General features: G+C 40.2%; 1 protein-coding gene across 7 annotated transcripts in view; it reads right to left on the reverse strand.

Annotated features, from left to right (window-relative positions):
• Positions 1-17,721, reverse strand: part of MECOM (MDS1 and EVI1 complex locus) — a 467,885-nt gene that overhangs the window by 26,775 nt on the left and 423,389 nt on the right. For 4 of the 7 annotated variants that reach the window (XM_054039740.1, XM_054039742.1, XM_054039744.1 and 1 more), the window contains 4 exons: positions 15,907-16,063; positions 8,066-9,422; positions 5,893-5,980; positions 925-951 (listed from right to left, as the gene is read on the reverse strand). In XM_054039740.1, coding sequence (XP_053895715.1) covers positions 925-951; positions 5,893-5,980; positions 8,066-9,422; positions 15,907-16,063 — 1,629 coding nt within the window. The remainder of the gene's footprint in view (positions 1-924; positions 952-5,892; positions 5,981-8,065; positions 9,423-15,906; positions 16,064-17,721) is intronic. The other 3 variants (XM_054039741.1, XM_054039746.1, XM_054039745.1) reach the window with 3 other exon arrangements.

Here is a 17,721-nt window from a genome sequence, read left to right on the forward strand (position 1 = left end):
TGGGCATCTAAATATTCATTTGCATGTGCAAATGCCCCTCCCCCCTTTTTTTCTTTTACACTGCTGAAGTCGTTCTGTGCACAAAAGTAGGCATGAAAAAATGTGTCCGGATCTCAGGCCACATTTTATGAAAGTCTGGCCTTAGTCTTGAGACACTATCTCAAGTCACAGTGAATGAGCAGAACAGAACATTGGTTTCCTGACTCTGACTCTCCTATTGTAGCCCCTAAGCCAGGATGTCAGGAGAATTCTGGGATTAGTAGTTATTGGTTAATTGCAGCTGCTGCAGGGGCAGCAAAGTAAGAACAAAACACTGTGTTATTTGGGGGATTATAAAAGTAGTTAAAAGGACTATTTGGATTTCCACATCAATTTGGTACTAGATTTAAATATGAGATTAAAGGGGGAAAAAGCTTACTCTCAATTTTACCCCATTCATGCTCCTGTTCTCATTCATTTCATGTGCCTACATGAAAGAAGAATTGGACCCAAAGGCCCCAAATCAATGTGTGTTGTATCTGTGATGTAAGGGCTGAATTGGGTACTTTAAAGTCTAGAATCCAGAGGATTTTGATCATCAGATTATAATACCTGTAATGGAGGTAAAATCTGAGGCCTAAACTTTCAGCATAACCTGGAGGCAAATAGCTTGTAGTAGCCTCACTAAAATACATCCAAAGGGCCACATGGTGAAGTCCTTACCTAGGCAAAACTCCCATTGCCTTCAATAAGAATAGATTGCAGGATTACGTAGGAAGAAGGCCAATGTGACATGGCAAGATATTATCCACTACAGCTATGACATTCAGTAGGAAAGCACATGGCATACTCCATAACTATGCAGAGGGTTATCTTTCATGTTATGCTTTTCTTATGCAATTTATTTTACAATGTTTAAATCAAAAATATAAGCAAATAACTTACCCAAGTTCTTTGATCAGGCAATTGGAACTGGGAGCAAAATTGAAACAAAAACAACACATTATTCCTGCATTGGAACCCTTATTGCAATCAATCTATTGTGAAGTTAGCTAAGGTTTCACAGTGAGTGGATTGTTTGCTTTTGGGCACACTCTACCTAAATGCAATCTTTGAAGTGGCAATTTATTGCAAAATATGACCAACTGACCTATTCTTGTACAGATTTAGGGCCCTAGGCTTTAAGGGGAATTTTTTCTGAGCAGGGACTGTGTAACAACTATAGGACTCATAGACTCATAGACTTTAAGGTCAGAAGGGACCATTATGATCATCTGGTCTGACCCCCTGCATGTTGCAGGCCGCAAGACCCTTCCCTGGACTCTACCGTTGAAGTCCCCAATCCTGTGTTTTAGTGACCTCAATCGGCTGAGACCCTCCTGCTAGTGATCCCTGCCCCATGCTGCGGAGGAAGGCGAAAAACCTCCTGAGGCTCAGCCAATCTACCCTGGAGGAAAATTCCTTCCCGACCCCAAATATGGCGATCAGTAATACCCCGAGCATGTAGGCAAGAGTCTCTAGCCTGACCCTTGTTGGCCATTATGCTATTCATGTACCATTGCTTGGTTTTCCTTGGCTACTATGTTTTACCATTAAACCATTCCCTCCATAAACTTATCCAACTTAATCTTAAAACCAGACAGGTCCATCACCCCCACCGTTTCCTTCGGAAGGCCGTTCCAATATTTCACCCCTCTGACGGTCAGAAACCTTCGTCTAATTTCAAGCCTAAACTTCCCCCCGGCCAGTTTGTATCCATTCGTTCTCGTGTCCACATTAGTACTAAGCAGGAATAATTCCTCTCCCTCCCTTGTATTAACCCCTCTGATATATTTAAAGATAGGAATTGTACCTTAATATTTCTCTCTCTCCTCTAGTCTAAAAATCTATTTTAGAAGCCTATCCCATAGCTCTCATAGCATCTGATTACAAGGCTGCAAATTAACCTCTTGCTTAAGCAAATGAAAAACTCCAGGCAATAAATGTAGCTATAAAATTAAGAATTTGTAGAAGAATGGAAATATTTGAATTTACTTCACAAATGTTTTTTACAGAGATAATTTTACCCTACCATTAGAAAGTGAAAATACATGGTGGAATCTGCAATTATATTAATAACCTGGGGACAATAGGTATACCCACAAAAAAGGTTGCTTGGCTAATTTGCCTCTCTGGTACTAAATATTGGGTCAAATTCTACGTTGGGATGTAGGGAGTGGTTTCCACTGAAGTTGATAAGAGGGCAGACTTTAGCCCTTTATGATTTGACAGGTTGTGCAATAGCATTTTTATTTTCATTTGCTATGTTTAAAAATGCACATTACACTCAAGACTTCATGTCACACCATCTCTTACAAGCTAAGCAGTCATCCCTAGCACCCAGATAAATGATGAAAAATGAAGACCAGCTGTTCCCATGTATTCTTTCTATTGCACAATCAGAGTCTGTATGATAATGTGTGAATTGCTATAAATGTACATCATTTATCTCACTGTATATTTTGAATGAATACTCTGTAACAGAGTACAGCTAAAGAAATTAATACAAATTAATATGGCATCATCTGATATAACCCAGGAACACCATTTTAAAAAATGATAGGTTCATTGTAGATCATCCCTCGTACATGGTACAAGGGGACACTTTTTAGGCAGGGTAATACTTTACACAGCTGGATAATGATTCTCACTCAGGCCAAAGGGCATACGATGTACAGACAAATGGCATCCTCACACTAGGTTGAGATCTATGGGGACAAGTCAGCTTCACTTGCCCATGGTCCCTCTGATTCTCTCAGAGCAAGGCAACGCATGCTGCCATTGATTTGTCTCACACCAGCTGCCATCCCACACCCTCTCTGAAATATGGAAAAGCCACAATTATTCCGCATTTTCTATAGTGCCATACCTGTGCATTAGAGGCATTAATAAAGACACAATTCCTGCTCCAAAGAGTTTATAATCTACTTCAGAAAACCTCAGAACATGAAGCTGGCCAAAGAAGGGGACAGGGAAAGAAGAGACAAGGTGTAAAAATAAAGAGAAATATATTATATGTAGAGAAAAATCATATAGGACCCGACCATTTTAAATAGAGACTGTGTGGTGGGAATGACTTGCCTAACTCAGCCATAATGTATGATTCTCTAAAGGGGGAGGGATAGCTCAGTGGTTTGAGCATTAGCCTGCTAAACCCAGAGTTGTGAATTCAATCCTTGAGGGGGCCTCTTAGGGATCTAGGGCAAAATCAGTACTGCTAGTGAAGGCAGGGGGCTTTCGGGGTCCCTTCCAGTTCTAGGAGATAGGTATATCTCCATATATTATTAAAAAATGACAACTCCTCCCCTAGCCATGCAGCATTGACCTCCCACATTGCAGTCACAGAAGGGCAACAAGAGGTTGTATGATGGGAAGAGATACAATATGTTGGCCTTTCATCACTCTGTACTTCCTCTCGGGTTTTCTGGGGTTTTTGCTCCTCTTCTTACCAGACAATGGAGAAGAGCGCTTACCCCAATATCATTAAAATGTTTGGAAATCCCAGGCTGAGTTCCCTGCTAGTGTAAATAGGTGTGGCTCCATTGACTTCAAAAAGTTTCCCTCATTTATACCAGCAGGGAATTTTGCAAGTTCTCTGTGAAGAAAACACTAAGGGTGAAATCCTGACCCCATTTAAGTTAATAACAAAACTCTCATTGACCTCAGTGAGCCAAGCATTCACCCTAGATGCCTAGCACATCCTCTCTTGAAATCCTATGTCAACTGTATGCCTTTAACTCCCTCCTCCATCTTCCCTCCTCATATGTTATTTATTTAGATTTCTGCTGCACTATATAAAAGCGTGTCCAATCCAAACTGTGGGCACCTCTGACAAGCCCTGAAGAATACATTCATACATAAACAGACTCCATCATTTACCCACAGATCACAGTACCCCTGCAGCAACATAAATATACCAAAATGTGATAAACTCCTCCAGCAAAACCACTAGAAGCCCCTCCCCATTTCAATCGAGCTACACAGATTTATGCCAGCTGAGGACCTGACCATCACTGAATTTCTACCAGGCAGTGCAACACCTAAAATGTTCTCTCTGTAAATGTATCATAGCTGTGTGTGAGGCTCCTTAACTACTCTGTTTTTTTTAAACAGACCTAGAAAATGTATGCCTACTTTGTCTTTGCAATACCACAAAGTCTCCCATCCTGCAGCTCGAACCTGTTTTCATTCACTTAGTCATGCTAAAGGCTGAGGAGGAGGAGAAGAAGAGATAGCAAAGGCCCTAAAACATTCTGAATTGAGATTACTGGCCAGATTCTGCTCTCACTCACAGCAGTACAAATCCAGAGGGGACGCTCAGTGAAGTTAACTGGGATTTACACCACTGTGGCTGAGAGCAGGGTTAGGTCCTTTCTGTGTATTGATTGTTAGTATCAACTGCTCTGAAATGGAAATTGGAAGCACTTTCATAAAGAGACTGAAAAGGTTGGCTGGTTGTCTTGCAGCTTTGGTAAATATAGTACCTCAATATATTCTGCTGAAACTCTATCAGGTAAATTTTTATTGTAATACTTAGTGATTAGTATCAGCTATTCCCTTCATTTCCTATAGTGTCAGTACCTTAGTGTTTTTCTTCCTTTTCCAGCTGTGCAAGAACATTGCTCTCATGTATTTGTGCTAAGGCATGGCAACATCTGTTCTACACAGAAGCCAAAAAAATCCCACACTTGAGTAACTGAGCCTCACAACATGAGGTAGGTGTGTCCTCATTATTATCCCCATTTTACAGATGCTAAATTGAAGCAGAGCGTTTCCATAGCCTACCCAAGAGCTCAGAGGGAGTAAATATCAGAGAAGGGAGTTCCTTACTCCCCTGTCCTGTGCTCGAAGCACTAAACCAAGATGGGGAAGTGAAGTCACCCTGTCAGACTGGCACAATACAGGATAAGCAATGATACAAGGTTGCAAATAATGCAGAGTTTTGATCCAGGCGATCATTAACGGTTTCTATGCCATGTACAGACCCACATGGTTGAAAGAGGCCTATTATTTTCTTGACATAGCAAATGAGCAGCAGGACATTAAGCATATGACCAAAGAACCACACAATAGCCTCATCGCACAATGTTAACTGAATGTCTTCAGGCATGGAAAGGGGATGTATTGCAAGCACATATTATTTCCAGTTATTCTACAAAGTTACTGAAACCATGCAGTTGCTCTGTGGTCAACTGGAATGGGAGTGTTTGTACTGTGTCCTTTCTGGGTGTCTTTATATATGTATATAGAAAGAGCCTGGTCTTTATAAAGGCTTTTACTTGGGGTGCCCAGATTTGTGGGCCCCACTATGTATCTGCAAAAAACGGGAAGTGGAAATGCTATCACTGATATCTCCAAATATGCAGCTGTACCCACACACCCTGTGCTTAAACTTATATATGGCAACTTATATAGTGCCCACAATTAATTACAGGGGGAATTACTTGAGGGTGCAAAACTGAGCAGTAAAAATTGAAGCCACTTTTCAAGATCAGGCCCCAAATTCCATTGTCTCTCTAGGTATTGCTTAGAGATGGACACAATGATCCCTCCACTGCCATTGGCCACAGTGGGGAGACTGCAGAAGCACAACTTGGTAGTAGCACATCTTGTTTGATCCATTCTAATTTTGTGGGGAAGGGAGCTCTAGAACATACATGTAGCTCAGATTTGGGTCCCGCTACAACCAGAACATGACGGTTTAACTGCAAAACATCACGAAGAACATGCTAATGTTTTCCCACCACAACGACATTGGAAAAATTGTGTGTTTTAGGAAATCCGAAAATAACTCAGACTGCATTCTTTTCTCTGCACCTGCTTTGAAGCATCAACAGGATTTGTTTACAATACTGAAATTCCAAAAATACTTACTTGCGGATGAAACAAGAATCCTGGGGAAGGTCTCAAGTACTTTTCCTTTAAAGCTTCAAGTGGGTCAGTTAACTTTCTTTTCTCTACTCTGTAAATGTTAAAATTGATTTGCTTGTGATGATTCAGTCTTAGGCATTAATAACTATTCAGCTACTTATGTTTAAAATAGTCAACAATACATCAAGTAATTGGTTTCTTGGTGATAATGGTAAAAGATAAGGAGGTACAGTCATCTCTTGATTTGTGCATGCAATGCTCAGTAGCACTAATGAGAGTCGTGAACATCCATTAAAAAGAGATTACACCATTTACATTGGAAATAATCCCATTTCAAAAGGCCAATACTATTGATAATAGTAACTGATGACTAACTGCACTGAGCCCTGTTATCAAGAAATAGGGCCCAACTGTATTTTCCAAACCCAAGAAAAGCTCTCATTGACAGCAGTGGGTGCTTTTCACATCAAGCCTGCAGAAAGCGACCGTTGGGAAGCTCATCTTCCTTTGTGAAGAATTTAGGGCCTGCTCTTGCCAACCACTTCACATGGGCACAGGGGTGTCCTTGCAAAGAGGAAGTTAGCAAGATCCAGGCCTGGAGAAATGTAGTGAATTTGCCACAACAGAAATGAAGGCTATATTCAACTAATTGTGTGTCTTCAAGTAGTGAAATAGGGCATCTGATAGTTTAAAATTAGTACTGGCATTTTAGTTCCTCCTGCAGTTTTGATTATCAGTTTAAATTGTATCATTTATCAAAGGACTGATCCTACATTCCTTACTCAGACATAATTTTCATTGGCTTCAATGGAAACTCTGCCGGAGTAACAACTATGGAACTGGCCCCATGTTATGCTGGCAGCATTCCTTTACTATTCCTTCACAAATTGCATTATCATGCACTGCAGTACTGTATAACAGTAAAAATTTCCACTAATTCAGTAATGATAAATTAATATCATACAGGAAACCTGTGGCCTAATACCTATAGGGCATAAATTAAACCATCTCAATAAGTAACACACTGCTAACACTGTTCCTTTCTAATGCATACCCTTTGTCTTTTGCCAGAGAGTGTTTTCTGAAATTTTTGCCAAAAGCAAATTTTTGGAAGATAGTAATGAATTAAGATCATTTGTATTACAGTAACTTTTTATTTTTAACAATAGTCTCTTTGTGAAATAGGCTGTTTAGATTACGAACAAATAGCTTTTATGGCTAATATTTCACTACTCCTATGTTTCCCGTAGATTAATTTAGACGTATGACTACAACTAATTACAGATATGCAGGCAGAGTATCAAAGTGCATACAAGTGCTGACGTACACAAGACCTGTGGTGAAATCCTGGTCCCACTGAACTTAATGGAAAAATTAATGGGAGTTCAATGGATGTGAGGATTTCACCCTGATTTCTAAGGGCTTGTCTACATGGGGAAAATGGCCTGGAATAGTGGTTCAGCAATGGCGCCACATGTGGACCTTCTTATTCTGCACTGAGTGTTCACATGGGGAGTTAGTGTGGTATAATTATTGTGCTTTAAACTCACAAGCTAGCTTATTTTCCAGTAGCTTCCCTGTGTAGACAAGCACTAATATCTTGGCTTGCTTAGGATCCGATCCTATTCCCACTAAAGTCAATGGGAAGACTCCCATTGACTTAATGAGGTGAGATCAAACCCTTACTGCTCACAATTTTTTTATTTCGTTTTGCCACCATTCTGCCTTCACTTACACCCGCACAGCCTCACAGAAACTGTTGGGCTGCTCTAGTGTAACTGAGAGCAAAATTTCACTCTTAGTGCCCACATTCCTTTCATCTGTCAGCCCAGATTCAACCCCTAGCTGCAGCTGTCTGCTACAGCAAGTGGAGTGGAATGGTGCAACCGAGAGAGAATTTGGCCCCGATAATGTTTGAAATAAATGCTATTATGGGGGTAGGGCATGGGGTGTAGCGCTTCTGAGAAAAAGGGACTTGTAGTAAAAGAATTTAAAGAACGTTTTCAAATATCCAGCATTTGTGCCACCTCATTTCTGGATAAGCAAATGTATTACATTACTACATATTGTAAATGACAGTGCATGCTGAGCTAATGGATCACTTCAAGTTACACAGGAAAAGTCCTGAAAGTGTTAACTATGCTCAAGAAAGCCATATTCCATTAAAGCCTGTTACCTGTAAATGGGATCCATAAAGAATGGAGTGGGCCTGGCATGTTGCAAAGAAGCATCAGTTGCTTTCCTTGTTTCAAGGTCACCTCCTTTCTTTTCACCAAAGACATGGTTTTTCCGAGGCTCAGCTTGTTTTGTACCACTAGCTCGACTTCTGCTGCCCATGCTCAGATCTAGTGGTTGATCCTGGCTTGACACAGGTGGAGCTGCTGGTTTTGAGGTTATAGGAGTAACTGGCTTCTCCTCCTTACGTTTAGTGGTGAGGTCAAAGGGAGACTCAGCGCTTCCCTTTGGAATCTTCTTTACTTCGCTTGGTGACTGAGGCTCCATTTTCAAAGGCAACGGTCTCAAGTCTCTATCAGGAAATGGGTACATTGATTGAGAGAATGCTGGAAAAAATGGGAGGGGAAACATGGAAGGGTAAGGTAAAGCTCCAACTTTTTTGTCTTGCAGCCCCACAAGTCCTGTTGAACCAAAGTATTTTTCAGCAATAGAAGCAATAGCCTTTATAGAATCATTCACAGCTCCTGACACCGCAGTTTGTTCCTCTAAAGATGGTGAGAAAATGGAATGACTGCTGTATTCTTTCTTATTATTTATTGAAGCCAAATTCTGAAGAGAGCTTACTTTGTCTTTGAACATTTTACCATTTTCTTTACATTTCTCTTTATCACTTTCAATGTCACTTTCCAGATCAGAGCCAGAGGTGGTCTCCAGGTCACTGCCACTGGGAGTACTGACATCATCAAGGTCACTACTCTCTGACTGGTCACTGATTTTTTCGTGCGGCCTCTCTTCAGAGGACCTCTCTGGTTGAAGCTCCACTGGCTTATTTTCACCTACAGAGGGGTGCTTATTTAGTGCCTTCAAAATATCCTGTGTAGCTGGCAGTATCTGAGGATGTGTCATGAGGGGACTTTGACTTTTGTTTGTCTGGTCTGTGCTGGGTAGTCCTTTAACAGGAGAACTAGCAGGTATCAAAGGTGGCCTGTGGTACAAGCCTGAAGGAAACAGACCAGGGAAGCTAAAAGAAAATCCAGGAGCTGTTGGAAAGGTAAGACCAGCAGGATGCCTATTGGCACCAAAATAGTCAGCAAGGCCCGGATTTGCATGATTCATATTAACCATGGACGTTTTATCCATAGCTGGGGTTCCAGGAAGTGAAATGCCTTGGCCAAAAAATCCTCCTGCTGCAAAATGATTCTTGCCCTCACAAAATCTCCTGTGTTTATTTAAGGAAGATGTAGTGCTGAACATTTGTCCACAGTCTTTGCACTTGATTTGGGTTCTGCAATCAGCATGCATGCGCTTATGACGACAAAGGTTTGAAAACTGAGTATAGGATTTATGGCAGACCTCACCTGTGTGTAAACAACAACAATAACAAATCTCAGGCTTTATGATAATTCCCCCTTTCCCCACCCGAATTTAGCAAAGAAAACAATTTGTTACCCCCAACATGTCAATTAGGAAGCCATAGGGAGAAGTCTGTGAGCTTCATCTGGGTGCACAAAACAAATGAAAACTCATTTTACTTTTTCCAAAGCAAGGCATCCAATTAGACAAATGTTTTGAGACAGCATAAAGAACCCTCCCAACAAAAAATAAAAATCCCTAAAATACAAATATTTCCTTTTCACGATACTTGGGTTGCTTACAATGTTTTAAATTCATGATCATTATTATTATTTATACTCAGTAGCACTCAGAGCGCCTGATCAGAATCAGGCCCCCAATGAGCATGGCACAAACTAAGGCCCTGATCCTGGAGACATCTACACATCTGAATGGCTTTATCCACATAAGTACGTCCACTGATGGCACTGCGATTATTAAAATGCTTAAAGTTATTCACAGGCATAAGCATTTGCAAGATCAGAGCCACAGAAGTAGACATAGTCCCTGCCCCAAAGAGCTTACAGTCTAAAAGACAAACAAGATATATGAAGGATGGGAGAGAGGGAGACAATCAGATATATACAAGCACATATAACTATTAATAAACCCAATGTTTTGCATTTACAAATGAGATGCTAATTACATGAACGCTTTGGCATTCCAGGCTGTGGTTTCCAGAGCAATCCCAATCTGGTGCCTGGGCACATATGTAACATTCTCTATTTTCACGTACAGTGTTAGAGGAATGCATATGGTGAGTGTGATAGAGTTACAGTTGCTTTGGAAGCCATAACGCTTAATTTCATGTCTCATGTAATTATAATCTTGGCCTTAATGTTTCATAATGTAGTTTGCTTGTTTGTCTCTTTCATGTGAAAAAACATACCCTACTTCAACAACTATTTCCTCAAAAAACGCAGCTGTATTTATTTGAATGTCTGATGCTCAAAACAACTCAATGGATTTCCTCAAACTCCTTTGGGACAAGAACAGTTTCAGCTCAAAAAAGGAACATTTAGAGAAAGCCTTAAACCTTGGAGATTAGGGGTTGCAATTTTGATCTGACCGGCCTGATCTACACTACAACATTTCCCATGTCTGAATACAGTTATCAACAATCACATTCAGTGACATGATGAGGAGGGTGGTGTAGTGGCCAATGTAGAGTGAGACATGATATATTTTCGTAGTGTAAACCAGATCACTGAAGTGAACGGGATTTTGTGCTGTTAGCAGGTAAATGTCATATAATCACAACTATAGGGTCACTACTGCAAAGATGTAATTTCCTACTTTGGGAAACCTTGTTTTCATGTCATCTTGAAAGAGCACAATTACTTTGATTTTTCTCTCCTTTAGGAACTTTATTGAGCAAGGCATTTGGGTAGAAAATAGTGAATAGAAGCAAAAGGCTTAGCAATTTAAAATTCCCTGTTAGAGAATAAGATCTATTCTAGACTTCAATCCTACACACACACAAACATGAGCAACTTCATGCATGTGCGTGTTCCCATTGAACTCAATGGAACTACTCATATATGTAAAGTTACTCAAGTAACTTGCAGAATCAGGGCCCTGAGTTTGTCCTCAGTAAGAAGCTTTTCCTTGCAATTTGGAATTCTCACTAGAATTGGAAAGATCTATAAGGGAACTTCAATAAGCTTCATTGAGGCCTACCGAAATCTGACCAGAAACTTGTTTGAAAGGAGAAAGTCTGGGTTGTCATTCATTTGGAAGGTTGCTGTGGTTTGACTTATAAATATTTTAGGTTTTGTTTGTCTGTACAAAGTTTATGTCCCTTTTTTACTGTACTTTCACACATCATCAGGAAGTTTCCAGAGTTGTGCCATGCAATGTGTTGTATTTGACACTTTCCTGGATAAACAGAATGTAATGCTAAAGCTGCTGAAACACACGTTCCACCAATAAGTCTCGTGTGTCAATACTTCATAGTATTCTGCTTCTATCAGTAAATGTTCTAATTTGTTCAAAAACAAAATTAAGCAATGTTATACTGCTGCGATAAAAAAAAAAAAAAAATTCTCCTTCAGGGAAAAAGCATGTGGCTACACTTTGACTTAATATGCACTATATCTTAAGCTCTCATCTTTCACACATCAAAGCCACACAACAATTCACATTGTGTATTCTGAGCCCTTTTTAACAATCATTTTCATGCTTTGAGACAGGCTGACATAATTTACAATGGCTCTATTTTAAGCTGGTAAAGGAAACTGAATTGAATGTATCTCATCCTGCAGTGTTGGTTCCCATGAACTATAATCACGTCTTCTAACTTCCACTCACACTAATGCCTGAGCTAACCTTCCTGCGCTTCTAAACCCCTGCCCTTGAGAAACTTGACCACTTGTTGTCATGTCTTAACTGTTTACCTCTTTAGTGGGCTCTTCACATCACAGCAATAATATTTCCATTGTCTAAGGGCCTGATCCTGTCAGACAAGTTTTCCTATTCATGTCTCATCGCTATCATTGGCATGGCTCAAGTGGGAAAAGGTTGCAGGATTAGGCCCAAACACAGGAAATGTGCAATGCTATAATTCAGGAAGAATGCCTGTTACCGTATATCAGTTGGTGTTCCTGTAAGATAGCTTCATTCACAAAGAAGATTATAGATTAAAAAAAAGCATAAAGTTTTCCTACCGTGCATATTAGAATGCCTGGTTTTCTCTTGCTACATTTCTCCCCCTAATTCGGGAACCAGATCCTAGTTAATTAAGGATTGTAGGACCAGCCATTTATTTGTTCTGGTATAACACATTTAATTGACATTTATTTATTATGTATCATATAGTCAACATATAGGGCCCGATCCTGCTTCCACTGAAGTCAATGCCAAAGCTTCCATTGATCTTCACGGTGCAGAATCAGGCCCACAAAGAAACGTTTAGGGCTAGCTTGTGCAACTCGTGGGCCCAATCAGATAAGCCAAAGTAAATTGGCTACAATTGTGTGAATAAATGCTAACAGTGAGAGTTGCACAGTCTAGCCCTTGGATACCACGAGTCAAATCCTTATCTACTATAAATCAGTGTAGCTTCACTAAAGGCAATGGATCTACACCAATTTACACTAGAAGAGGATCTGACCACATATATTTAATTCCAAAAAATATATTTATACTACTAAGTACTTTTACAAGACCAATATGTACTGCTTTAGGACTATATATTGCCAAATAATTATTCTCCATCAGTACACTCAAAATTGAAAGGAACTGAAAAACATTGTATTTCCATGGAAAAGCAAAAAAAAAAATCTTCTTACAAGTTATTGGTATCCTTGCAAACTATTAGAATGTGTGCAATTTAACCTTTAAAAGGCCTAACATGACTTTATACTTCTCTTTAAAACAAACAAAAAAAAATATTATTGAAATCATGCAAATACAAGCAGCTAAAATATGCAGATGTATATTATTATAACTCCATCCGCGTAAGTAAGAGCCATGACAAAGGACTTGCCTTTGGGACCGTAAAACATAGTCTATATAATAGGTCTCCCTTGTGCAAGATTCCTCTTGTATTTAAAATATTGAATGGAGAAATGGGAAATATTTTCATAGGTAATCTGCTGATTTTAAATTAAATAAATGGAGATATCCTGTCTCCTAGAACTGGAAGGGACCTTGAAAGGTCATTGAGTCCAGCCCCCTGCCTTCACTAGCAGGACCAATTTTGATTTTGCCCCAGGTCCCTAAGTGGCCCCCCTCAAGGATTGAATTCACAACCCTGGGTTTAGCAGGCCAATGCTCAAACCACTGAGCTATCCCTCCCCCCCCCACTTTTTATATGGGCTTTAAAAAGTAGCTATGTTTGGCAATCAAACTTTGGACCCAACCCTGTAATCCTCATTCACCAACGTAGTCTTACTTACGTGGATAGTCTTACTGAAGTCTATGTATTACCTGATACTGTTGAATTTTACAGAGAAAACCCCATTGATTTTATTGGGGAATCTGCACATAAATTGATTGCACAGTATGATCCAATGGGATTACTCACATGAGCAAGAACTATTCCGATGAGTTAAGGTTATATGATCTAGCTCTTTGTTTTCTGCCCAACTTTTATTTCCATGTAAAGTTTTGCTTAATATTTAGATGGAGGGGATTTACTGACTTAATAGCTTCCATGTATTAAGGCTATAGAAGCTGGATTTGACTTCTCCAGTTAGTCTTATGGTATGTTTGGTGTTCTATATCCTTACCTTTACTCTAAGCAACTAACATATAGCTACTGCTTCCCTCCTTGCAAGTTTTATCACTGTGTAGACCCCCAGCCCTAACACAAACCACAACCCTTCCACCCCACCCCTCGAGGTATATTAATTCATTTGATGTGTAAGTGTACTCTGTCCTGCAATTTTCTTAGAACCAAGAAATTACCTAGCAGTTAAGTTTGCATATTTTCTGCTTATTAAACAAATTACTGTAAGTACTATTTTGAATACGTTCAGCCTATTATGGCATGTGGTTTCTATTTGGAGATTTTGTGAAGGCAGTGAGTAATTATCTTACTGTTGGTGAGTTTTCACTCAAGCTTGGGCGGTATACTGTAATAAGAGACAGTTGCCATAAACAGACTGGTAGGGCAAATCATGGTGTGTGGCCTTGTGCTGGGAAACAGATATCTACTTTAAGTGACCTGACCCCCAACCCCTCAACACTCAGAAACACCTACCCCAACACGTGATCTCTACATTCTTTTGTTCTGTAATTTCATAGCTATTATTCATGATTGTTCTATAGTTTTCTGTCCATCACACTTTGCATTTGAAGAATAACAGTTGATGTTTTGATTTACCAGAGATCACTGAAAACATTAATGGAAAGCATTTTACACATGATTTCATTTGAAAAGAAGTATAGATCTATCCAGAGCATTTGATTCAAAAGCAACTGTAACTCTACTGCTTGACTAGTCCTCCATGGCAGGAAGCCATTGTTTTCTAATTATTTCATTTTCACTAATACAGTATTAATTTGAAAAAACCCTCTGTGATCCTGGGTGGGGAAAAATAATTAAACTGCTGTAATTGCATCTCATTAATTAGATATTTGCTAGCTCAAATAAGTCCAAACATAAATAAATATGAACTAGTCCACTGGCAGAGCGACAGCCCTTACAAGAACATTTCTTTTAAGTCATTGTTACTCATGCTGATGTATTATCAAGACCCAAAGCACATGTCATAGAACCATTAAACTACTCCCTAGGTGAACATATGCTGGGTGTTCCAATATACTGAAGAAGTTAATACCAGAACTGTTGAAAGCTGATCGCTGGTGGCTCAAACTCCAGAGCACAAGTCCCTGTAGACTAGTATGAAATTGCAAGTTTTCCCCCTCTCCCCATTAAACTAGCTTCCAGTCATTTGACCTTACACCTTTGCACTGTATTTATCTGGATGCTACAGATCTGCAGTGTAATTTAGTCTTCTTTACAATGTTTTAGATTGGTCCTAGTTTGAAGCAGTCGCTTTGAAAAGATGGAATGAAGCCACAATCAGTTTGGAAGAAACACCAGGAAAGAGTTCTTGGCAAACTAGTGCTGAAAATAGGGAGATGGTAGTGAATTAGGGCATTGAGTATATAGGTGTGAGGATTTTTAATTGGCTTTGAGTGGCATTTGAGGAGAATGAGTTGGGATTCAATGGCCAAAGGAGAAATATTTCTCTTTCATCACCATATGGGAGAGAGAGTCTCTTGAAGCAGTAACAAGTATCCTGAGTCCTGATGCTGCAGCAGGATCTGACTGCGCTGAAACCAGTGCAGTCAGTGAGACCATGTGGGTGCAAGAATCTTCACTACCATGGAATCATGTCCATGTTTTAAAAAGCTTGATTGCCAGGACAACGGTTTGTCAAGGTCTAGCAGCTTCCAGTTAATACTTAAGACTGGGATTTGCAAAGGAGCCTAAGGGAGTTAGGCACCCATCGTCTATTGAAATTCTATAGCCCTTACTATGATAATCAAATCCCAGCCTAACAGTGTGAACTAATCTTGTAGGGAGACCTCATGAGCATTTCCAAAGCAATGCAGATTTTCAGCATCAGATACTTTTGCCTGTCTCGCTTAAATCCCATAACCCACTGAGGCTTTTCATTATTGGCTAACTATATTGCCTCTGTCAAACCCTTCCCTGAACTGCTCTTTGTGTCGGGGGGCAGAGGGGGAGAGGAGATATCCCTGGGGAAACAGGTGCATTACAGTGTACAGTGTCTGCTTGGAAAGGAATAATATATAAAAACAACTCTATGTATTGGACTATGAATTATACAGCTACTCATTCAGTAAGTCAGGGCTTAAACCTACTCCCAATGGGAGTTTCAACAGAAGCAGGACTGGGCCGCCTATTTCCTGATTATGTTGCTTTTTTTGAGACGAGACAGACATTGAAGTTTAGACGTTTAGTTGAAGACTTACATATAAAGGGCTTGACACTGCTGTGGATGTGCTTGTGCTGTTTAAGGCCTGAAGAAGTAGCAAACGTTTTACCACACTCTGGACAAGCGTGAGCACGAGCCCCAACATGCTGGGAACGAATGTGCCTCTGAAGGTTGCTGGGGTCCGTGAAAACCTGCTAGGAAATGAATACTGATTAATCAAGCAACTTAACTGCAGCAAGGGAGCCAGCAATCACACATGACTCCTACAAGACCAAAATTGTGGTTTTGTTTTTTTAAAGGCTAGAAAATGAAACAAAAACCACCTAACATTGGCTGGTTAGTGTGACCAGATCTTGCTGCATTGAAGTTTTGACATTGGCTTCAACTGGAGCAGAATTGGGCCCTAGGTTTTACAGGACTAGCTGATTACTCTTTGGAGCAGTGACTTAGGCAGGCTCTTTGTATAGTGCTTGCCAAAAAGAGGCTGCGACCTGGTCATAGTCTCTAGGCATTACTGCAGTATAAATGCTTTATAACAATAAGGAGTGACTTGCATCAAGGAAATCCTGACCCGCAACCTAGTATCAAGGATACACGTTCAGCATCTAGCTTTGTCTCGCTACAAAATAAAAAACATGTTGGAGCAAGTTTTGCTTCACTGAACTTAAGCAGACAAACTCCCATGGACTTCAGGGAAGCAGGAGCCGATAACAGTCTCCATAGTGTTATGTAGGATTAATAAAATTATGTATCCAGGAAATGCAAAAAGGAAAAGCCACCTACCCAGACACAAAAACTAAAAACAAAACCTGTGGAATCATAGGGGGGGAATAATTCCTTGCTGGTGTGGTATAAAGAGAGCTGACTACAACTGTGCATGAATAGTCCACATAACGGGCCCGAGTCTCAGCTGGTGTAAGTAGACATTGCTCCATTGGAGACAATAGCTGGGGACCTGGCCCATCATTTCTTCTTATTATTGATCTTGCACTAGTGTCCTGAAGCCTCAATCAGCACAAGGGGGAAATCTAGTAGCCCCTTGGAGGCAAATTTCCTGCCCATGGTGCTACTGATCACCTGGATGGCCAGTGCAAGGTAGTCAGGGGGGTGCCTTACATACTCATATTACCTTACATGACTCCGCTATCTCAGTCACAATCTGGCCCAGAGAATGCGAAGGAACATGAGGCCATCCCTGCATTTCTAGCAGGAATTCCTGCTGCTTGGAGGTAGATAACTTAAATAAAATGTTACCCACTCTTTAATATATACTAGTTCTTTTAGCAGGCCATACTAATTTGAGGTTCACCTTTCAAAATATATTTACAGTTTCCTGAGACTGGGATCAGACTGGGGGGAAAAGGTTCTACCCCCATTCCCAGAAAAGATGGATAGTTCTGCTAACGTGCTTGCAAGTGCAATAGTTAATAACCTTGACGTCATTAGGCTACAAAATCACTGCCTGAGTAAATGGGTGAAGTACACATCCCTCTTGAAACTATTATATCTGTCTGAAAGTCCCATCCCTCACAAGGGGCTGAGTATTGACCTCAATGGATGGAAAGTGCACTCAACTTCCTGCATGGTTGGCCCCTGACTGAGTATTGCATTAAGTCATATTCGGGAGTTACCTTCAAAATCATAAGGGCAAGAAAATGAAAATATTTTAAATGAAAGCTTAAATGCTATGGAAACTGATGGGATGGCTAGAGGAGTACTGGTATGACCTCCTGTTGAATACTGGTTCAATCTGCCCCCGACCCCCAGGTTTCCACACCCAAAACTTGCTTTTATATCTCATAAAACACACAATGATACACAGAGACAAGCCAAATATCCTACAAATTCCTGT

This window comes from Malaclemys terrapin, chromosome 9 (genome assembly GCF_027887155.1).
Source record: "Malaclemys terrapin pileata isolate rMalTer1 chromosome 9, rMalTer1.hap1, whole genome shotgun sequence".
Taxonomy (NCBI): domain Eukaryota; kingdom Metazoa; phylum Chordata; order Testudines; family Emydidae; genus Malaclemys; species Malaclemys terrapin.